The sequence below is a fragment of the Microtus pennsylvanicus genome, chromosome 9 (assembly GCF_037038515.1).
Source record: "Microtus pennsylvanicus isolate mMicPen1 chromosome 9, mMicPen1.hap1, whole genome shotgun sequence".
NCBI classification, from domain to species: domain Eukaryota; kingdom Metazoa; phylum Chordata; class Mammalia; order Rodentia; family Cricetidae; genus Microtus; species Microtus pennsylvanicus.
In genome coordinates, this window is record NC_134587.1 from 99,099,783 (window position 1) to 99,124,565 (window position 24,783).

Below are 24,783 nucleotides of genomic sequence, written 5' to 3' on the forward strand. Positions count from 1 at the left end.
AAATGTTCCCTGGAGCTGGCTGGTCCAGACTAGCTTAATTGGAGATATGTTTCAAAATGTAAGGTAGAAAGCACCCACACACATATTCATGTTCATATACACACTCACACACAATGTAGGTAATTATACATTTAATCCCCAAAGCCACCCTCATTGTTGAATGTCCTGAGATATGACTGTATGTCACAGTGTCATCTATGAAAAAGCGTTACAAAGTTGTCTGGGAAACTGTCCCTTGACTTCCAGAGTCTAAATATTACAAACAGCTTTCAAATTTTAATAGTACTATTTTTCTTGGTCATTTTTGAAAAAGTGCATTTGTCTATTTAATCAAAACAGTCATATATATTTCTGTGATATCTTTCATAGCTGTCTTTCTGGTTTCCTTGCTGCCTTGAGTTGACTCTCTCAGGAATATCCATAGAACTTTCTGTTGTAGCTCTGATAGCATGGATGACAATAGCAGAAATCTTTTCTTCACAGTTTTTCAAGTTCAGAAGTGTTAAATGAAGATGGTTTTGGGGAAAATGCTTTCTAGGTTGTAGTTTACCATCACAAAACTTAAAAATAAAGAAAAGAAAATCAGAGATACAGCACTTTCATGTGTACAGGTTGAAAAAATAACCCGTGTTAGCACAATAAATACAGTGAGGGTTTCAAAACCTCTCAACCAGGTGAAGTTGACTCCAAACTTGAAACTATGCTCTATCTTCTTTGATCTACATACGTGTCCCTAGATCCTTTGAGATTGCTCATGAGTCCGTTGGCAGTGGAGGACGTGCTTCTGCTCTTACAAGAGCTGTTTTCATTAGGGAGCATGAGAGCAAATTTTATGGGTAGAGCATTTGTTTTTTACAAGTGAAAATAAGAACAAAAACATTTTAGTCTTACTTCAATCAAGAAAGGTAGGAAATATGTTTTATTGAAAATAATAGAGTTATACTATATGATCTTACATTGTTATAACTTCTCAGTTTTTAAGGAAGGTGTTCTCTGCTCTCTGAAAAACCTTTGGCATTTAGGTGTTCCTTGATGACCTCCCTGAGGACTTCAGTGAGGCCCTGCTTGAGTACAACACACAAGTGACAGAGGACTTTGCTGCTTTTCTGTGAATTGTGTCCCAATTGGCTGATATGAAACTGGAATATCAACTCCCCTTGTCAAAAATTGGTAAGTGTATTTCAGTTCCCTGTGGAGCAATTTAGTAATAATCCTGCCCAAGGACATGCAATATGAATGTTAGGGATCCAGGTCATTGGCAGTGCTCCAACTCTACCATTTTTGTCTCAGAAAGCTAGTACTTCCGAAAAGTCATCTTGCCTTATGATAATTTTGTTCTTTCTAAGCTTTTACAAAAAATGAAACAAAAAGGAAGTTTGTGATTGACTAAAGGGCAGTGGAGAATGAGACTAAACCAATTAAATCATTTATAAACTGTTTTGATTGAGAGCTGACTTTGGGTCAGTCAATTCTTATGACCACTTTTCAGGAGAGGCTTGATGTTGAATATCGTAGACTGTGGGCAGATTTCCTGACTCTGCTAATTCTTATCTTTGAAATTTGGGAAAGTGATGCCCCAGTCATGTCCTTGCTTTATCCATGGACACTTGAAATAAAGAATAGTATTTTTAGTATTATTGAGCTTCAAATGATTGGTTTTAAATGATTAGTGAATGCAAATATCTTGAGCTTTATAAATATATGGGGAAATAGTTTGATTTTTGTTGTTCTTATTTATAACCAATAAATAGAAATCATAAACAGAAAAGGATGGCAGATATAAAACTTTCTTTGGGGAGAAATGCCTGTGGCTCACTATACTATACCATCTTCAGTTGGGAAAATTCAAGGAAGAGGAGTGTGTATCTTCTTAGACTCTATAACTGCAGGACAACATGAACAAGAGCAGATAGTAATGGCAGGCACATACTTCTCTGGGCAGATAAGATAGGAGCCGGCAGACATTCTGCCTCAGTGACACACTAGAGCCTACTTGATGATATGACTTGGAATTTTCTAAGAACAGAAATGCATAGTATACATACTCCCATAATCATTTCCAAGCTTACTGATAGTGGACATTAGAATTCCATATTTAGTCTATTACCACACCACTCTGAACATGTCCAATCTTGTTGGACCTGGAAAGCTAAGCAAGTTGGGAATGATTAGTACCTGGAGAGAACACCATCTGGAAAGATTCTAAGGCCAAGTCTGATTCAGTGGGAGAAAGTTTCTAAAGGTAAGATATTTCTGCCTAGGAGGCCAGCCTCCAGGCAACACAGGCTTTGAAGGGAAGTCCCAGCATTGGCATGTACTAAGACTTTTATGTGGTCCCTGATAGGTTCAATGACATCTCTTTTCAGCTTGGTTTAATTGTCATACAAGGAAATGAAGTTTGATGCTGTGGTTGTATTTAAAAATGAATCTTCCGGGCCTGGTAGCACCTGCCTTTAATTTCAGCACTCAGAGGCGGGGGATCGCTGGAGGCCAGAGTGGTCAATCTGGTTTACATCGAGAGTTCTTGGTCAGCTGAAGAAGCGTACTGAGACCTTGTCTCAAACAAACAAAAAATAAAAGTTCAGTAACAAAAGGGATCTATCTCAGCCTGTTCTGGTCAGAATTCACAGGTAAGGACCGTGAAGACTCGCCGCTTGCGTCTCACCTGATGAGCTGCAGGGAAGGAAGGACGGCAGTTTCACCATTTGTTTGTCTGTCTGGAAACTTTGATGTGGATTTGCTTTGTCCAGGAGTTTCAGATAACGTAAGTAAAGAGTGATGTTCATTAATCAGTCTCTCGGGGCGTTTGCTCCAGTCTGAGTGGTGTATGATAATAGATTGCTGTTGAAGCTGTGGAACATTAGCACAGAGATGATAAAAAATTGTACTTTCTATTGTAAGAAAAACATTTTTATTAAATAATTAAATTTCCCAGCCTGATGACAGATCACAGTTTTCTCTTCCTCCACTCCTCCCATTCCCTCCCTAGCCTCCCCTCTTCCCTCAACAGCCACCCACTTTTTCTCCAGAAAAGTGCGGATTTCTCATGTATTGCAGCCAGTCATGGGATATCAAGAAAAATAATTTTTTAAGAAAAATAATTTTTGGAGCTTTTTATTTCAGATGGATGACTGCTTAGATATGTAGGAGACTGGTAGTTAAATAGTTTGAAAGAACAATATTAATCTTTAAGCATTATAGTTTCCTTTCCAAAGATGGATTGGATAGCTCATGCCCATCATGTGAGCGGGGATGCTCAGTGTACCTGGAGGTGCTGAGACAGGAGGACTGCTAAAAATCTGACTATTGCATAATGAGCTTCAGGCAGGGCTAGAGTGTGTTCCTGTTTCATGATGAAAGGGGGGTAGAGGAAGAAGAACAAGAGGAATGAGAAGACAAAAGTGAAATAATTCTGCTTTCCAATTATTATGCAATTAACTCAATTTATAAAATGTAACAATCACTTTTGCTTTCTTTTTATATGTAGAGTTTCCATGGCAATTCAGAGGGATGTTAATACAATAAGAGTAAACTAGAAAGTCTGTATCTTATTGCTACAAAATCAGAATTAGTTAGAAGATACTTAGGTGCATACATGAACTCATTCTCACTGACACTCGCTGCCCACCAAGTTTTAGAGAGCAGTTTCTGCTTCCATTTCCTCCATTTTGAAGCAGCTGGCGTAGCTGAGCCAGAGTATCTTTTTTTTTAAATTGTTTTTTTTATTGAGAAAAAGGAAAAAACAAAGTTTCCCCTTCCTCCCAGCCTCCCATTTCCCTCCCCCTCCTCCCACCCTTCTCCCCCTCCCCCAAACTCCTCTCCCCCTCCCTCTCCAGTCCAAAGAGCAGTCAGGGTTCCTTGCCCTGTGGAAAGTCCAAGGTCCTCCCTCCTCCGTCCATGTCTAGGAAGGTGAACATCCAAACTGGCTAGGCTCCCACACAGCCAGAACATGAAGTAGGGTCAAAACACCATGCCATTGTCCTTGGCTTCTCATCAGCCCTCATTGTTCGCCATGTTCAGAGAGTCCAGTTTTATCCCATGCTTTTTCAGTCACAGTCCAGCTGGCCTTGGTGAGCTCCCAATAGATCAGCCCCGCTGTCTCACTGGGTGGGTGCACCCCTCGTGGTCCTGACTTCCTTGCTCATGTTCTCCCTCCTTCCTCTCCTCATTGGGACCTTGGGAGCTCAGTCCAGTGCTCCAGTGTGGGTCTCTGTCTCTATCTCCATCCATCTTCAGATGAAGGTTCTATGGTGATGTGCAAGATATTCGTCAGTATTGCTATAGGATAGGGTCGTTTCAGGTTCCCTATCCTCATCTGCCCAAGGAACTAACTGGGGACATTGCCTTGGGCTCCTGGGAGTTTCTGAAATGAACAGAGAAAACGACTTATTTGCTCTCTTCCCTTTTAATACTTTTGCTCTATCCTCTCTCTACTCTTTTTTATTATGGTTGTTGATATGGAAGAGCATTATACTTTTCCAGCTGAGTTTTCTTTTGTGAAATGCTTGCCTCCTGCTCTCTGAAACCCATTTGCAAAGTTTTTCTCTGAATTGTTAAGGAGACTTTAAAATTTTTCAGTTTTCTTTTATTTCCTAGTCAGTCTTTCTCTATTCCAACAGGACTGGTGGATTTGCCATCAGCATGCTGCGTGTGTGCGGGTCTTCTTCACAGGTGGAGCTAAGTCATCTCTATGATGCACTGTCTCTGTGTGTGCAGAAGGCATCTGCTCTTTTATCAACAGAGAGTTCTTGAAATGTATTAATGAAGATGAAACGACTCCAAATTCTAAATTGCAAGCATTCTCTCTATATGAATAACAACTCAAAAATTCTATTTCTAGGTCGTTCTGCACACAATTGGTATCGATCACACCCAAGCCCCAGTGCTGTGGCCACACGGATTTGATAGTACAGGAAGAAAAATGCCACTTAGTGCATATGCACTTGACTTTTATAAGCATGGATCTCTTGTGAGATTAGAGAAGGAAAATAGGTATGTTCACTCCTGATAATTCCAAGAAATGGTTAACCCTACCAAGCATATTAGATTTTTACTTCCAGACTGATGGCAAAGATGATGACATACTCTATACTACTTTTATTTCTAGTTTGTCTGCAAAAGTTTGGCATTTAGGCCAACTCACTTGACCAAAATATATACTCTAAATGTGTCTTTGTGAATATTCAAATATATCTTTATATTACAGTTCTACTTAGTCATCATTTGGAATTTTAATGACAAATAACAATCTGGTATTGCTTAATGCCTGAGAGAATATACAGTGTCTAGTTTGCTTACTTGGTTCTGAGACAGTTATTTTAGCTTGCTGCCAGGGAAATCATTTCTAAAAGTGTAAGCAGGACCAAGCATTACTTGAGTCACTCTGCACACAATTGCTGTGGTCACAAAAGTTGGACAGTCCTGGAAGAAGACTGTCACTTAACACGTATGCACTTGGCTTCTCCAGGTATGAATCCTTTAGGAGGTTTGACCAGGTCAATAGGTATCTTCTCTCTTGATAAATTAAAGAAATAGTCTGGCCAGGCATTTCAAATATTCACTTCCAGGAAAATATTCACTCAGGAAAATGTCCGTGAGCAGAGATGTATTTGTCCAAGTGCTAAACACATACATCTAGAGGCAAATACACTAAGGAATTAAACATAGAGTTGACATGAAAATATGAGCAATCTGCTGGGCAGTGCTGGCTCACACCTTTAATCCCAGCACTTGGGAGGCAAAGGTAGGCGGATCTCAAAAGGCAGAGGCAGGCAGATCTCTGTGAGTTTGAGGGCATCCTGGTCTACAGAGTGGGTTTCAGGACAGCCAGACTTGTTACACAGAGAAACTCTGTCTTGAAAAACCAAAAGTGAACAAATAAATAAAAATTTAAAAATTGAGCAATTTTTATTCAGTTATAAAAAGTTTTGATAGTCCTCAGAAACTTGGAACATTATTGTTTATTAATGCCAATTTATTATTGTGAATAAAGTAGCTGTTGCATTAGTATATATTTTTGTTGTTTTAAAAACTTATTCATTGATATTTTCATAATTGTATATAAAACAACATGACTACACTCCCATCCACATTCTTGTATCTCTTCCCAGTTGTACCATTTTACTCCAGCAAATCATCCTCCCATTTTGAGTCTTTGAATTTTGTTTTCTTTCATTTGTGACCCATTGAGTTATATGAGGGCTGCCTGCATCAGTGTGGGGCATAGGAACCCACCAGTGACTACAATTCTGAAGAAAACGATTTTTTCTTTTTCAGCTCACAGGGCCTTGGTTGTTCTATGATCCCACTTCTCATCCATGCCTGATGTTAGTGGTCCCTCTCTCATCCATGCCTGATGTTAGTGGTCCCTCTCTCATCCACACCTGATGTTAGTGGTCCCTCTCTCATCCATGCCTGATGTTAGTGGTCCTTATCTCATCCACACCTGATGTTAGTGGTCCCTCTCTCATCCACACCTGATGTTAGTGGTCCCTCTCTCATCCATGCCTGATGTTAGTGGTCCCTCTCTCATCCATGCCTGATGTTAGTGGTCCCTCTCTCATCCATGCCTGATGTTAATGGTCCCTCTCTCATCCATGCCTGATGTTAGTGGTCCCTCTCTCATCCATACCTGACGTTAGTGGTCCTTATCTCATCCATGCCTGATGTTAGTGGTCCCTCTCTCATCCATGCCTGATGTTAGTGGTCCCTCTCTCATCCATGCCTGATGTTAGTGGTCCCTCTCTCATCCATGCCTGATGTTAGTGGTCCCTCTCTCATCCATGCCTGATGTTAATGGTCCCTCTCTCATCCATGCCTGATGTTAGTGGTCCCGCTCTCATCCATGCCTGACGATAGTGGTCCCTCTCTCATCCATGCCTGATGTTAGTGGTCCCTCTCTCATCCATGTTTGCATGTTAGTGGTCCTTTTCTCATCCATGCCTGATGTTAGTGGTCCCTCTCTCATCCATGTTTGCATGTTAGTGGTCCCTCTCTCATCCATACCTGCATGTTAATGGTCCCTCTCTCATCCACACCTGATGTTAGTGGTCCCTCTATTGCACAGACCCTGTGCTGGTGACCTCAGCTGCTGGGAGTCATGAATCACGCCATGCCTTGAAGCTGGCATTTCACAGCACTCCCCTCACTTCCCGCTCTTAGTTCTTCTTGTCTCCTCTTCTGTGATGTCCTGCCTTGGTGAGGTGACATAGATGTCCCAAATAGGTATTAGTGCTCACGCTCACTTATTCTCTGCACTTTGACCAATTGTGAGCCTCCACTGGAAAATAACAAAACCAACACCAAAAACTGTAAGCAAAGGCTGAGTTTTTTCTTTTGTCTCATGTGCTGTGGCATGGTCCCAAATAAATGCACAAAAACTTGTACTAATTACAGAATGCTTAGCCTATTTCTCAGCTTTATTACTAATTAGATTTTACAATTTAAATTAAGCCATTTTTAAAACCCAGGAGGCAGACCCCAAACTCTCAAGCATCGATCCTGCCCTAACCTCCCAATTTGCTGATATTATAGACATGAGTCACCGTACCTGGCCAAATAAACCTATTTCTATTAATCTACATTTTGACATATGGCTTAATGGCATTGTCTATTTTCTAGCATGTCTGGTTCCTCTGGTTGCTGGCTCACATCTTTCCAGATCCAGCCCTTTTTCTCCCTGTATCTCTGTTCGACTTTCCTGCCTAGCCTGATTCTGCTTGGCAATAGGCCACTTAAGCATCATCATCATCATCATCATCATCATCATCATCATAATTTTGTTTTGTTTTCTGAGACAGGTACTAACTGTCCTAGAACAAGCTCTTATAGACCAGACTGGCCTCAAAATCATGGAGACCTGCTTTGCCTTTGCTTCCCAAGTGCTGGGATTAAAGGTGTGCACCACCACCTGGCTAATTTAGCATTATTATTAACCAATGAGTGAAATACATAGTCACAGCATACAGAAAGATTATCCCACAGCAAAAACCAACCAAGCAACCAAACAAACAAAAATTCCATTTCTGTGATCATGTCCAAGATATAGGCCTAATTTATGGGTGTAAAAATTCAGAACAAATATTTTTTTGTCATTAATTTCAGTTTTATGTTACTTAGGATACATCAAGGGAGAGCTTATGACCTGCTGAAATATTTTTCCTCCACCATTAAATCTATCAGGTATGTTACATGTTGAAATATTGCTTTCATATTTTTCAGAAATTTAATTGTAATTTAAAAATATTGAGATTCTTGTCATGAACCAGGTATGGAAAAGTATAGGGAGACCGTCACATACTATTTATTTCCACTTCCCAGAGGGTTTATATAATCATCCTATGCACAACCTTTTGGTTATGTTCTGTAATATAATTAATTTCATAGTACTTTGGAGATTAAGTTCTATCTAGAGAGAGTCTCACTCTCAGGCACGAACACTAACAGGAAACTAGTCCAGCGCATCGTTGATACCACATCCTGATATTCCCAGTGTTCTCAATTGCAAAATCTTGTTAAACATATATGTTTCTGATGTACCATCAGTTCTCCAGGATATGTCATGTGCTTGCTCTTGAATATCTTGCTACAACCTATATTTTTCTACGTGGTTTGTCTGACTGTCAGTGCATAGCCACTTCTTATTTTGATCTGCAACAAAGCCCACTTAACCACAACCAAACTTAAACTCTATATGAGCACCCCATCTTTGGGCTCCATTGGCCAAATAACGTCACCTAATTAAATGACCATCATCCCAGTCCCTCAGGTCTAAATGTATTTCAACACTATAATAAATGTTCTTTATTTTGTCACAGGTATATTCAAAATGATCATAAATCATACTATTATTGCATCCTTAATAAGCAATCATTTGTTTTATTTCTTTGATCAGAGCTGAACTATATGTACCTTTTATATACACAGTGTGAAATTGAGGCATGCAAGAGCAGAGGGAATAGCTTTGTTCATTAAAGCAGTGGTTCTCAACCTGCCGAATGCTGTGACCCTGTACTGCAATTTCTCATGGTGTGGTGACCCCTAAACACACAATTATTTCATTGCTAGTTCATAACTGTGATTTTGCTTCTATTTGAGTTCAATGTAAATATCTGATATATAGGATATCTGATATGTGACCTCCAAATGGGTCATGACCCACAGGTTGAGAACCATTGATCTGTAGCATTTGTAGATGATAGTTATCCAAAGCATAATCTTGAGAGCAACCCAGAAGCCTACAGAGATACTAGAGTTGAGTGCAAAGCCAGGCTGAAAAATAAAACATTAATTCACTCATTCATGTAACCAATCTCATGTGGTTGTATCATTGTTTTGAGACACTTTTAAACATTTCAGGAACAAGGATTTTTTAAGTCTACTTCCACCTTTACAGTCCTTGTATTAGCTACTTTTCTGTTGCTGTGATAAGACACTGTGAACAAGGCGACTTACAGAAGAAAGACTTAGTTTAGTTTATGGTTCCTGAGAAATCTGAATCTGATTCAGGAAGATAATTCGGTGTTACATTTTAGAATTAGGTCTGCATATTTTGAGCATCATGGACACAGAGCAGTGAATGTGAGGGTGGCGTAGATCTACAGTCTTTCTGTGTGGTGGAGATGTGTCAGATTGTCTCAGAGTGTGCAACAGTGAGGGTGGTCAGAAATGAATGAAGGTCTGAACTAAGGAAACAGAGTAATGATACGGGATATTAACTCCACAAATACTTGTAACTGAAACATTGATACCGAAGTTCATATAGTGGGTAAAGATGACCAAGGTTTAAATTATGAATCTCTCTCTTTCTTTCCCTCTGTCTCTTTCACACACACACACACACACACACACAGAGTACATTATGAAAGTGACATTTGTGATTATGTACAAAAATAGTTAGAATTTATTTATGTAGTGGGTATCAGAGGACATCATCACAGTGATTAGTCTGTAACTGAGGAGAACTAAATTAATGTTGCTGATAAAGATTTCAGTTTGTTGATGAGTAAAGACCCAGGAAAGATGGATCTCTAGTAAGGGCAAAATATTAAACAAAGAAAGGCAAATTAAGATATCAGATTGGGATTTATTTCTGCCAAGGCTACTCTCTGAACTGTTAAGTTCTGTGTTTCTTCTTCCTTTCTTTACACCATTGTAACAGTTTCTTAATGCTGATGTAGCAAGCTGTCACTTAATGATATAAACCTACTTAAATCTTACCATTCTGGAGGTCAAAAGTCGAAAGTGTGTTCCACTGGGTAAAACTGGGATTCTGGACACTCTGGTGGAAAACCTTGGCTCATTCCCAACCTTTAGGGCTTGTCTGCATCATTTTAAGGGTTCCCTGCTCACTATTTGCTTTGAGGTCAGGGATGTTCAGTGGAGAGAGCTGAGACTGTGTATCACGTGTCCACATTCCACCCCTCTGACATCAGTTCTCACTTTCCTCACACCGTGAGCACTCTGGAGAAGTCCATTGGCTCCACCTCGAGGACCCAGAATAACCTCCTGCATTAAGATTAACTATTACCTGTAGCCTCTTCTGTGATGGTAATTCTGCATTGACATGGAGCCTAACATGGTTCCAGGTTTCTGGGGATTTAGGTGAGCACATCTGGATTAGATGAGGACCATTATTCTATTGGCCGTGTCCTGCTTTCTTTCTTTTTCTCACCTACCTAGAAAAAGAAAGGAAGCTTTTCTTCTCTGTCAAGGATTACAATTTTTTCTTGACACAGTACAGAAAAAAAATGCATCAGAAAACAACAAAAACTCCACAAAGTATGTCCATAAGATAAACAGTGAAAAGAGAAGAATTTTTTTCTTGTACTATTTAAGGGAGCAGGGATCCACAAACATAGAATTTGGTAGCCTCTCAATTGTCCTTTGTAATGAAGACACTGCACAGAACCCCTTCTCTTATTTTTCTATTTCTTTTTTGTTTTGTACATACATAAATTGGTTAATGGATTTGTTTCTTATCAGTATTCTATATAATTTGCTAATATTGTTTCATCACTTTACATGACAGCCTTTTTTATAATACTCATGACACTTAGCTGACTAATAGTCTACATATATATATATATATATATATATATATTCTTCTATTTGCAGTATCTCCTTACGTGAACTGTGTGAAAATGAAGAAGACAACGTTGTTTCAGCATTTGAACAATTGTCTGAGTCCTTTCATGAGAAGTTTGAAAAAGTGTGAAAAGAAAAACTATGTAAATCACCTAAAATATCACCATAGAAGCTTTGGAAGTTGTATATTTTTTATTCTTATGTTTTGATCAGACAATCATACACAATGAAATGGAATGAGCAAGCTACTTGGCTGTACTCTGAGCACCCTTGGCTGTACCACTTGGTGTGCCTAAGTTGTGGTTTGTATAAGTGATTGTCTAAAAATGCTTATGTCTCCAAATTATAGATGATTGAATGAGAAAATGAAGGATTTACATATATATGTTTGAGGAATTTTTTATACTCTACAAGATACAAACAAAAATGGTATTGAAATATTTTCACTGTTAATAGATGTAAAAGTTTATTGAAACTAGAAAAGCAATAATTGCAATATCCTGAAAATGTAATATATTCTCCTAATAAATATAAAATGATTATACTGCTTAGAGAACTAGCTGTTGAAATAGTAAATCTTATTAAATAAGCTGCTTGTAAAAAATTATTTTTATTTATTTTTGTAAAGCTTTAAAAGAAACAAGTAGCTAATATTTTGCTCCTTTTTATTTGTATATACATGATTGTTGAAATAATTACCTCATTGGTTTCATTTGTGTGAAACATATTCAACTAGTAATTCACTTGCATGGTACCATTCATTCTCTAGAATTATTTACATAGGATCATTCTGTAATTGAGGCCGTAGCCTGAATTCTCATCTCTAGAATCTATTTGAAACCCTCAATTCGAATTTACAACACCAAATCCTTAAAATAAAGGATGAGTCTTTTCTGTTACTTAGGCATTTCACTGAACGATGCTCTTTTTGGTGGCATCATAAGTAGATTGTAGTGATTTTTTAACAAAAAACTGTTATTGTTCATTTATTCCTGAAGCAAAATAAAATTCTAATTACTGAAAATGATGTAGCATTTCATGAGCAATGTTTGAATCTCTGCCTTGGTGGTGGTGGTGTGGGATGCAGTCTAAACTCCTTTCATTCTTTAAATGTTACAGCAGTGCTGTAAACAGAGACATTTAGGATCCTGCCTAGCATTTCCTAATTGCTACCCGATGGAAAGTTACACAATGTGAAATTGATTGTTATGTTATTTGTAACTCAATGCTTGTACTTAGGAGTCCAGATGGGAAAATAATCATCCACCCCTATATGCCAAATCTAACCTGGCTTCTAGAGTTTTAGAAGAGTGAGCTCATTTTTGCCATCTGGGGTCTTCTTAAAAGTGCAGGATTATTTATATGTAACATCTTTGAAGTGCGTCCCCTGGGAGTGGGAGTAGACTGCTTCTTTAGTCTTTAGCGGAATCTAAAGAGAAAGCAGGAACAGTTTCACAAAAGTGAATTTAGGAGAAACACATCGGCAAAAAGGTGGCGCTCAGAAAAACCAACAAAAACTATGAACTGAGAAGATATTTTCCTAGAATCCTTTAGAACAAGGTAGAGTTTATGATGACTCTCTGGACCCCAGCTAAGATTTAAAACCAGGCAATGAGAGGAATAGGTATCTTGGGCCATGATACTTAGCCCTCAAATTTGGCAGGTTTCACACATGGAAAAATGTCCCAGACATAAGTGAGTTCTACGTTGGAGAAAGTGAGTTCAAGGTAGACAAGCTTTACCCAGTCTCTTAAGTCTCTTTCATGGAGTTCAAACCTACCTCTGTCCACAGAAGCAGAGTATGGGTCTGCATTGTTCTAGGCAAATAAAGTTTGGGTATGAGTCTAAAAGCAATAAGACATGAAGTTACAAGATCAAGCTTTATCAAACTTTAAATTTCTGCATAGTAAACAACCAACAGAAGTAGAGAAAAACCCTAGAAAAGGGGGGTAAAATGAAGAATATGCAAGGAACTAAAAAAAAATCCCTAAACAGAGAAAAAACTCAAGCAATCACAGAAAATAAACAAAGACATCAATAGGCAGTTTTCAAATGTATAAAGATAGAGGAAAATTTACTCAACTCCAGTAATAACTAAGGAAAGGAAAAGTAGAAAGAATTACATTAAAATACATCCTCTCCTTTGACACTGCCAAAAATGGCAGAAATAAGATGAAATTCTATAGACACCTCATAGAAAAAGGAACTTGTGCATTTTAGGTGGGAATGTTAATTAATGCAGCTATTTTGAAAAATAACGTAGATGTTTCTCAATATATATGAGACTGAGATACATCATTTCCAGATTCCACTGCTGGAAAGTTAGAGACATCTGTAACTGTAGGCCGCTTGTAGCATTCCTAACAATAAGCCAAATGTAGAGTATAATTATAAATGTTGGGTAAATGAGTGGTTACAGAAGAGAGAGAGAGAGAGAGAGTGTGTGTGTGTGTGTGTCCATAATAGAGTGCTATCCAGTGACCAAAATGTGAAATTATGTCAACAGCAGAAATATGACTAAATTGGAGTACAGTGTGTAAAATTAAATAGGACACACACAGAAAGACAATGCACACAGAAGTAGGAGGAGCTATGGAAATAAAGTAACAGTAAAATGGTGGCTATTAAAGGCCGGGAAGAGTCTTGAGTGTTGAGTAGAAAATGGATGGGACAAGTAGAAGGGAGCAGTTGTTTGGAGAAATACTTTCTCACGCTCTATAACACAGCAAGATGATTTAGGGATGTCAATTAATTACACATTTCAAAATAGCAAATAAAATGTTATATCTCTCTACTGCAACGAAATGATAAATATTTGTTGTTGGATGTACCAGTTGCCCCAATCTGATAGTGGTACATTGCAGTGAAATGTTACAGTTTATTCCTTGTATATCTCCATGTGTCCATTAAAGTAATAAAAAACACACCCAAAATATCAGTGACATTGCTTTTTCTGAAAGTATGTTTATTTTACTGAGTGGGGGTAGCGATTGCCTTTAATCCCAACATTAGGGAGTCTGAGGCAGGCAGAGCTCTGTGAGTTCGAGGCCAACCTGGTCTACAAAAGGAGAGGCTCCAAATGTTTTGGTAAAAAGGAGAGAGAAAGAGAGAGAGAGAGAGAGAGAGAGAGAGAGAGAGAGAGAGAGAGAGAGAGAGAGAGAGAGGGAGGGAGGAGGAGGCAGGGAGGGAGCGAGGGGAAGGAAGGAAGGAAGAAGGAAAAGAAGGAAAGAAAGGCAGAAAGAAAACGTATATTTATTTTTATTTTATGTGTATGATTATCTGCCTGACAGTTTGTATGTGTGTTATGTCATCTCACAAATCAGGAGAGAGTAGGTTTCAGTGAAGACAAACTATTATGACCTGTATCTATGAAGATGCTCAGAGGAAACCCATCACCTTGTATCCTAAGCTAAAATTTTAATTTGAAAAAAAGGGGAGATAGGAACACTCAATTATATTAAACCTGTATACTTTTACCAATATTTAAAAAAATGAATTCTTTTTTTTTCGTTATGAAGCTCCAACTTCCCTTATAATCATCTTCTTTTTTCATTCTGGAAATTGTTTTCCATTCATTATTTTATTCTTCCTCCATTGGATGACTTTTTTGTTTTATCTTCATAGTTAAAGAGTATTTACCAGTTGGTATGTTGTCATAGCCATGAGAGACCTTGTCTCAACGCAATGAGAAGGAGAGTGATAGATGAATCCCCTCAACATCTGCTCTGACGTCAGCGTGGGCTGGCATGCGTACATACATGCAACACACACACACACACACACACATTCTCTCTCTCTCTTACATATACACATTGACTCACTCTATCTCCCCCCCACACACACATTCTCTCTCTCTCTTACATATACACATTGACTCACTCTATCTTCCCCCCCACACACACATTCTCTCTCTCTCTTACATATACACATTGACTCACTCTATCTCCGACACACATACACACACTCACACACACACACACACACACACACACACACACACACACATTCTCTCTCTCTCTCTTACATATACACATTGACTCACTCTATCTCCCACACACATACACACTCACATACACACTCTCACTCTCTCTCACACAAATCTCATGCACACTTTTTCTCACATACAGAGTCACTCATTCTCTCTGTACACAGTTATACTCAGAAAAAGAAACTCAAACAACCTTGATGGTCTTTGACTCTGACTTGAAAACACAAAGATAAAAGTCTATGAGATATCCATTATCTGTCATGGAGGTACACTTTTTAAGATATGTTCTTCAGTGTTTGCTGTTTGTTATTTTGTTGATCTTTGTCATTTTGTGGGATAAGATAGACTCTCAAAGTTGTTTTTTTCATTTCACTAATTGCTATTGATAATAAACATAAATTGAGATATTTCTTAACCATTATTATTTTTTCTTTTGAGAACTCTCTTTAGAACCCAAGCCCAGTATTTGTGTTGTTTTCTGTGTGCCTATGTGTGTGTGTTTTGTTTTGGCTGTTTTTAAATTATTAATATATTCTATATGTTGATGTGGGATTTCCCTATGTATGTTGTGAATATGTTTTATTGCCATTGGCTAATAAAGAATCTGCTTTGACCCAAGGCAGGGCAGAATAGAGTTAGGTGGGAAAAGTAAACTGCACGCAGGGAGAAAGAAGACAGAGTCACACAGATGCCATGTACCTGCCGATAGACAAAGATGCCAGAACCTTACCAGTTGGCCACAGCCTCTTGGTGATACATAAATTAATATAAATGGGTTAATTTAAGATGGAAAATTTAGCTAGAAAGATGCATGAGCCACAGGCCAAACAGCGTTATAATTAATGATATAATAATTGTGTGATTATTTGGGTCTGGGTGGCCAGGAAACCAACGTACCGTCTCCTTTTACAATATATTAAACCTCTATAATATGGGCAGGTAGCAAAGGTTCTTTCTCACTCTGTGTGCTTCTTTATTCAGCGACTGTTACTTTAGCTATATAGAATCTTCTTAGTTTCAGGGAGTCTCACCTATTGATTGCTGGTCTCAATTCTTCGGTAAATGGGGTCCTATTAAGAAATTCCATTCTTATACCCACATTATGTAGAGTACAGCCTATATTTTCTTCTAATACTTTCAGGTTTCACATTTAGGTCTTTGAGACACTTGAAATTAGTGCTGGATGATAGAAACAGGTCTAACTTCATTATACATGTGGGCATCTGGTTTCCCAGAACCATTTGTTGAAGATGCTATCTTGTCTTTAATGTATGTTTTTGGCAACTTGATTGGATAGCTATAGCATACATATGTGTAGTTATGTTTGGGTCTTTGTTCTATTCCATTGGCTTTCATGTCTATTTTGGGGTCTGCACCATATTTGCTTTTATTACTCTGGTTCTAATGTCTGGAAGCTTAGAATGTCAGTCTGTCTAATATAGCTCTTTTTGTTAAGGGTTATTTTAGGTATTTGGGGTCCATTGTTGTTCCATGTGAATTTTAGGATAATTTTTGTATTAATGCGAAGAATGTCAGATTTTCACTGAAACTGCATTGAATGTGCAAAGGGCTTTTGGTTAGAATAGTCATTTCTGTAGCTTCAGTTCTACCAATCAATAAGCATGGAATGTCCTTTCATTTTCTAGTGTTCTTTCAAAATTCCTTCAAAAATTTAAAATTTTTATTGTGTAAATATTTCACATATTTGGTTAGGTTTATTACTAGACATTTCCTTTTTGAGACTATATCGATGGAAATGTGCCCATGATTTCTTTCTTTGTATTTTTGTTGTAGGCATATAGAAAATCTATCTGTGTATAGGTATAAAATCTGCAGGAAGAAAACATAGGAAGTACCATATAGAATACAGGTGTAGGAAAGGAGTTTCTGAACGGGACCCCATTTGCCCCAGAATTGAGGTCAACAATCCAAAAGTGGGACTTCATAAACCTAAAACTCTTCTGCACAGCTAAAGAACACAATCAATTGAGTGAAGAGGAAGGCCATGTTGATTGAAAACTGATCTAGCCACCCCAGAAATCAGTTTGAGGGACCCCCTGAAACTAAAAATAATTCTTCCACCTGAGCTAGCTTTAGGACATCTCAGTATATGCCAAAGAACTCTACAGTGCACCCCAGAGTTATTGCTTAGCCATGTTCATTGCTACAATATTGGCAACAGTCAGAAATGGAAACAGCCTAAATGACTTTTAACTGATTTGCAGACAATGAAAACTTGTATGTGTTTATTATGAAATACTATCCATCTTCATAAAAGTTGAAATTACATAATTTGTAGATAAATAGATGAAATTAGAAAGGATCATATTGAGTGAGATAACCAAGACCCAGAAAGACAAATATCATCTGTTGTTCCTACCTACAAATTTTTATATACAAGTGTGGACCTCACCCTTCCAAAAGAAATATCTTTGCAACAGAGACTCTTACAGAAAATCACAGCCTATCAAAATGCAGGAATTAGTGATTATATGTACACAGCCTCAACTGATACAACACACTTCCTGTATCTGAGACTCTGAGATCCTTATAGGAGATGAACAGAAAGATTGTAAGACTCAGAAGATCAGGATGTTTGCTGTTGGATTGTCTCTTAGAAATATCAGAAGATACATACGTGAAGTCTCATCAACATGCTTGCCTAAAAGGATATGAACAGAAAGAACACAAGTGGACATGTTACCATGAAAGGAGACAAGCTCATGAGGCCACATCCCTAGAAAAAAGTGTAGACAACTAATTAATGTTGAAAATAGTAGAAATAGGCTTCCTCTGGGAAGAGCTTTCCAGCTGACCATCCAAAGCCAAAAGGTTAGCCTTCATTTCATATATCTGCAAGTAACATAGTATAGACTGAGTAGAATGTATTCATGATTTTTGCACACAAACACAACAACAACAATTAAAGAAAAAGAGGACATGAGTTTGAAAGACAGCCTGATAGGAAATGTGCTATAGTACATGTGCCCAACTACCCTTCCTCCAAAAATGGAAGAAAGAACTTTTTAAAAGCATTTTAATTATCTTACTGGAGTGGCATTAGCACAATCAAGGTAAACACAGAGATGCACATTAACCCTTATTTTTTCATCCAAATCTTTGTACAACTAATAATCCAGTAAGTATACACCTTGGTACACTTTACTTTTGGGTATTTTCATTTAAAGGCTGTTTTAGGGCCTCACCTCAGCTTTACTGGTTTGTTCAGAAGTCCAGGCAGTTTCTCTGACAGTGGTCACATGCTGAGGGTGGTCACATGCTGACAGTGGTCACATGCTGAGGGTGGTCACATGCTCACAGTGGTCACACACTTCAGTTTTATAGGTTTCAGACTGATACTAAAGACAGTCATGAGCAGACTTTCCTGTGGTAAGAGACTAAGAGAAATCTACTCCAATGCAATGCTTTTCTTATTTCACCATACACTATTTAATTAATTACAAATTGAGGGAAGGGTGCAAATCCAGGATTACATATTTTCAACAGTAGTTTATTTCTCAGAATAATTTTAGAGATAGAAGAGAAATATGATTCTATGGTTGTGTTTCAGTGTCAGTAACAGCACAGGTTCCACAGTCTGTATCTGAGGTGACTGTAAAGAGGGTTACAAGACCTGTGAGGTCTCCCATTTTTATTCATTTTAGTAGTCTTCCACATCACCAGCACAGATGTCAAACAGTGCTTTCTCATAGTGCCCTGAAGCAAAATTCTGAAAATTAAAAAATACAGGCACTTGAAATCAAATCTCTCCATGGTTCAAAAAATCAACTGCAATTCTTCTAATTGCAGTATGTAAGATTTGTGGACTGTTAGTCTTCACAAAATGATTTATGTTTCTGTCTAAAGATTTTGTGAGCCCTATTCAAGGTGAAACTTATTAAAAAATAATGCTGTGGTTATAATCAGTACAATATGTTTTATGTAAAACTGATGACTTTAATGTTTATTTGGAGCACAATAAAATGATAAAATGAATCTTCTCTTCAGCTTTCTGAATTGGTACCCTGGTGTGGGACAGTGATCTGTATTCTGTCAATTATATTTTAAATAAATGCTGATTGGCCAGTAGCCAGTCAGGAAGTATAGGCAGGTCAAACCAGGCAGGAATTAGAAACAGGTCAATGAGATCAGGAGAATTCTGGGAAGAAGGAAGCCCACTCCTCTGCAATCCTGACCCAACTACAGAAGCAAGATGTGACTGCCCTATTGAATAAGGTACTGAGCCACATGGCTAACACAGATAAGAATAATGGACTAATATAAGTTATAAGAGTTAATAAGAAGCATGAGATGAGCTAATTGTCCAATCAGTTTATAACTAATGTAGACCTCTGTGTGATTTCTTTGGGACTTAATGATTGCAGGAACCCGGCAAGACAGAAAACCAAAAACAGTACCCTAATATTAATTTATTAATTGATGGTTTCTGGACATTGCCAATGTGTTTCAAAAGATATTAAAATATTTATACTCATTAATTCAGGAATATAAAAAATGGATTTTAAAATTCTTGTCATTTATGGATGAGAACAGAGAACTATAAACACATATGTATCATAATGTTATGGTGTAGGAGGTTCTTCTGCTCATATGTTGTTTTAATTGGCTAATGGATAAAGCTGCTTTGGGCCTGATAAATCAGAGAACAGAACTGGATGCTGGGAAGGGCAGAGTGGGAGATACCATGGATCTTCTGCTTGAGACAGACACTGATTAGAATCTTGCCGCTAAAACATAGTCACGTGGCAATATACAGATTAATACAAATGGGTTAAATTAAGATTAAAGAATTAGCCAATAAGAAGTTAGAGCTAATGGCCAAACATTGTTTTATCTATCTATCTATCTATCTATCTATCTATCTATCTATCTATCTATCTATCTATCTATCTATCTATCTATTAAAGATATCTGTCTCCTCCCCGCCACCGCCTCCCATTTCCCTCCCCCTCCCCCAATCAAGTACCCCTCCCTCATCAGCCCGAAGAGCAATCAGGGTTCTCTGCCCTGTGGGAAGTCCAAGGACCTCCCACCTCTATCCAGGTCTAGTAAGGTGAGCATCCAAACTGCCTAGGCTCCCCCAAAGCCAGTACATGCAGTAGGATCAAAAACCCATTCCCATTGTTCTTGAGTTCTCAGTAGTCCTCATTGTCTGCTATGTTCATTAAGTCCGGTTTTATCCCATGCTTTTTCAGACGCAGGCCAGCTGGCCTTGGTGAGTTCCCAATAGAACATCCCCATTGTCTCAGTGTGTGGGTGCACCCCATGCAGTACTGAGTTCCTTGCTCGTGCTCTCTCTCCTTCTGCTCCTGATTTGGACCTTGAGATTTCAGTCCGGTGCTCCAATGTGGGTCTCTGTCTCTGTCTCCTTTCATCGCCTGACATTCAGGAGGATGCCTATATATTTTTTGGGGTGGTTCACCTTCTTATTTAACTTCTCTAGGATCATGAACCAAACATTGTTTTAATTAATATAGTTTCTGTGTGGTTAGTTTTGGTGTAAGTTCGCTGGGTGACTGGTGTTCTTAATTAATTTCTGGCTGCAAGGTAGAAGACGAAGACGGTTACGCGAGGAAAAGACACAGACACGCGGCGGTCCCACGTGGGTGCACTTTAATGGGAGAGGGGCAACAGGCAGGTGAGGGTGTGCTGATACAATAGGAAAACGGACAAAAGGGAGAAGGGGGCAAACTCGTGAAGACCTTCGCTTTTAACGGGGAATGCAAAGGCTTCTGGGAAATGTCCGTGTCCAGGAGAACGCTGGGAACTGTAGTTCGGCAAAAGAACAACATTACACCCTTTTGGTTTGATTAAAATAAATTGGGGAACCTTGAAGGGTAGGGAATGGGGGCATAGTCCGGTCTCTCATGGCTGCTTCCTGCTGGCTTTGGGCGTTGAGGGGTCCAGGGAATGTCCCATTGGCATCTGAAGTCGCTGATCGCTGGTGTCTGAGGTCGCTGGTGTCTGGAGTAGCTGATTGAAGAAATCGGCTGTCATCTGAGGTAGCTGATTGGAGAAATCGGCTGTTGTCTGAGGTAGCTGATTGAAGAAATCTGTCTGGCTTTCCTGAGTAGCTGGGTCATCATTAAGATGCTGGAAGGCAAAAGTTGCATTAGTAAAAGGAAGAAAATTAAAAAAGGGGGGGGGGAGATAGGATGTCCGGGGTTAAGAATGATAAAAGAATACTTATTCCGTTAATGGTCCGCTTGTGTTTGATTTGTTTAGGTGGGTTGGGCTGGCATCCTGGAGCTTAAAGAAACTGTCTTAAAAGAAATAGATTCTAACCATACATTTCTTAACATTTCAGGGGCCACTGCTGCAGTCAGTGGCTGGCCTGTTATGTTAAAGAGCTTTGTAGAGGAGAATCTGCTTACCACTTGACTCCGTATTTAATGAGGGTACCTGTAACGACAGCTAGGCGGTTATTTATGAATTTAAAGAAGGGAGGGTGTGTTAACACTGCGACAGATGGGGACCAGTGTTCTCCTTAGACTGTCCTTTGGAACTTAAGAGAACAGGCTCCAGTTTGAGTTACTGTATATGAAGGATTATCTTGAGCTGTGGAGATAAACGGTTTAAGATGTGACAGGTGAATCCAATGAGGAATCCCTTCAAGCTTGGCGGCTTATCTCCTATTTTAACTGGCGGTGGACATGTATTAGCACATGGTCGAGGAAGTGAATGATATGTGAAGTCCCACAGTAGTGAACGTAAGTGGAAAAGGAGGGGAGTGAGCAGGTGATCAGGAAGGGGAGAGGTCTCCAATGAGAAGCCGGGGGTTAAGACCGGCCGCCCATACATGAGTTCAAAGGGTGATATGAGGAGGGGTCCCCTTGGAAAGGCTCGGAGCCGGAGAAGAGCTGGCGATCCCGGGAACACGCGTACCCAGACGCTCCGCCCCTGTCCCCCCCTGTTCGCGATGGTGCAACCCGACAGGGGAGACGGCGAGCAGTGGAAGGCGAGCAGGGTCCACTGCGGAAGCAGGGGGAGGGCCGCGGCCGCGGCTTGTGAGCCGCAGCAGGAGCGGGACCGGGCTTCTCCGGGAGCAACGCGCAGCCGCCTAGTGGGGGTGGAGACAGGGAAGAATGCGAAGACACTCGCGACCGGTTGTGGGAGAAGTGGGGCTAGGCTGGTTCGGAGAGGGAGCGGGTAGGTGACCCAGAAGAATATTTATGCGGGACTCATGGAGACCTAGGAATGAAATGCCCAGAGGCGACATGGGGGAAAGGTGCAGGCGAGTAAACCTTGGAAGGAAGAGGAATGGGTGAGCCAATCGCTATAGCTCGACTGGGTGGAGCGAGAGCGAGTGGCCCCTCCAGGCCCGTTGGGGGTGGTATGGAGTTTGAGGTTTGTCCGGGATCCATGGCGGCGGGAGCAGAGGGTCCCTGGAGGGATGGCATTGCACCAGCCTTCCAGATGCGGGGGTTGGTTACAGAGCCATGACTGAAACTGAAGCCTGCCCGCAAAAAGGTACCCAAAAGGTACCGTGAATATGGCAGGCCAAGAGCACCGGCATCCCAGTGTTCTTGGGGCGTGCTAGCGCTTAACTGGCCCAAACCCAGCTACCATACGGGGGAGAAAAAGCCCCGGCTGGGAGGAGACAATTAAGCTTTTTAGGGCCTGTGTACGGCCCAAAGGCACCGCACCCCGCACCGGAGTGGGCCGGAGACAGGAAAGTTTAGAAAAAAAGGAGAAAAAGGCCGGGAGCACCGAATTCCCGGGTGCGGACTGAGGCAGGTTTCAGCCAAGGGCAAAAATCCGGGGGGAAGGAGGAGGGAGGTTGGCGACCTAGTCCAGGACGCACCAAAGAAAGCCGGCCGGACAGTCTCTGAGCGCCCTGGGGGGAAGGAAGCCAACTCAGGTTAACTCACGGATCAGAGTGAGGATGAGGATGAGGTGAATGGCCGTGGTAAACAGTTGGAGGTGAGTGCAGGCAGTCGGTTCAGACGAGTCAAGGGAGGCACCAATGTTCTTAATTAATTTCTGGCTGCAAGGTAGAAGACGAAGACGGTTACGCGAGGAAAAGACACAGACACGCGGCGGTCCCACGTGGGTGCACTTTAATGGGGGAGGGGCAACAGGCAGGTGAGGGTGTGCCGATACAATAGGAAAATGGACAAAAGGGAGAAGGGGGCAAACTCGTGAAGACCTTCGCTTTTAACGGGGAATGCAAAGGCTTCTGGGAAATGTCCGTATCCAGGAGAACGCTGGGAACTGTAGTTCGGCAAAAGAACAACAACTGGGACAAACAAAGGCTCCCACTCTTTGTATTAATGTTACATATCAATGAAACATTATACATATCAATGGGAACTTGAAAAGCAATGGGTAATTATTGTAAGATAGTTTTTCTTCTTCATAGTATGTTTTATACAAGGAGATGTCCTGGTTTAATAAAATCATTTGTTTGAGAGCAAAATGTTATTCTTTATGCATTTTTGAGAAAGATCAACTGTGTCTATATTAGTCCCCTAGTGCTTCCATAAATGAGGTGGCTTAAGATGTTGTAAATCTATGTTCAATAGAAAATCTAGGTGGCAACACATTTTTTTTCTCATTGAAAGCATACTTCCTCATAGACTCCAGTTTGACATGGCAAAAGGAAAAAAGTAACATCCTGGACCTTTCTTTTTCCAGTAAGGAAAATAACTGGTCATGGGTTCCACCTTCATGATTTAATTCTTGAAGGCCATGTTCCTAACACCTTCTTTGTAGGATTAGGGTTTCAATGTAGGGATCTGGGAAGCACATGCTTACCAGTTATTATAGGGCCTGCAAAATAATTATTACTGGGTAACTACCCTAGTGTAGGTCTATTTTGTTCTCTCTTTATGTTCTTCCTCTGTTTCTAAATATTCTAGTACAGAAGGTTGAATAAAGGTCATTATAGAATCCAGCTTCATAAAAATCACTTAAAATATTAATGATCTTTTATACAGTGCTGTGCAATTTTACACAATACTGTGCAACTAAGACTCACAAGTCCATAGTAGCATTGTATTTATTATTCTTCCTTGTCTTCGAGTCAGCTGGGAATAATGACAAGGAGTGTATGTGTGTTAGCTTATTCAGTTAGAAACTGATTTCCAACTATTTTTCAATTGTACATATTCATCGTCACTCATGACTCTGAATTTTCAAGGTAGACATAAGAAATATTTTATCAAAGATTAGAAAAGAATAAGATTGATTTTAACTGATTTTTTAAAATTAATTAATTAATTAAAGATTTCTGCCTCCTCCCCACCACCGCCTCCCATTTTCCTCCACCTCCCCCAATCACCTTCCCTCATCAGCCCGAAGAGCAATCAGGGTTCTCTGCCCTGTGGGAAGTCCAAGACCACTCACCTCCTTCCAGGTCTAGTTAGGTGAGCATCCAAACTGCCTAGGCTCCCACAAAGCCAGTACGTGCAGTAGGATCAAAACCCTTTGCCATTGTTCTTGAGTTCTCAGTAGTCCTCATTGTCCGCTATGTTCAATGAGTCCGTTTTTATCCCATGCTTTTTCAGACCCAGGCCAGCTGGCCTTGGTGAGTTCCTGACAGAACATCCCCATTGTCTCAGTGTGCGGGTGCACCCCTCGCGGTCCTGAGTTCCTTGCTCGTGCTCTCTCTCCTTCTGCTCCTGATTTGGACCTTGGGATTTCAGTCCGGTTCTCCAATGTGGGTCTTTGTCTCCTTTCATCGCCTG

General features: G+C 39.9%; 1 protein-coding gene across 1 annotated transcript in view; it reads left to right on the forward strand.

Annotated features, from left to right (window-relative positions):
* Positions 1–12,016, forward strand: part of LOC142857839 (putative ATP-dependent RNA helicase DDX60) — a 108,553-nt gene extending 96,537 nt beyond the window's left edge. Inside the window, 5 exon segments of the mRNA XM_075986860.1 lie at positions 1,023–1,170; positions 2,622–2,764; positions 4,841–4,992; positions 8,119–8,181; positions 11,116–12,016. Coding sequence (XP_075842975.1) covers positions 1,023–1,170; positions 2,622–2,764; positions 4,841–4,992; positions 8,119–8,181; positions 11,116–11,215 — 606 coding nt within the window. The 3' untranslated portion in view covers positions 11,216–12,016.
* The last annotated feature ends 12,767 nt before the right edge of the window (positions 12,017–24,783 follow it).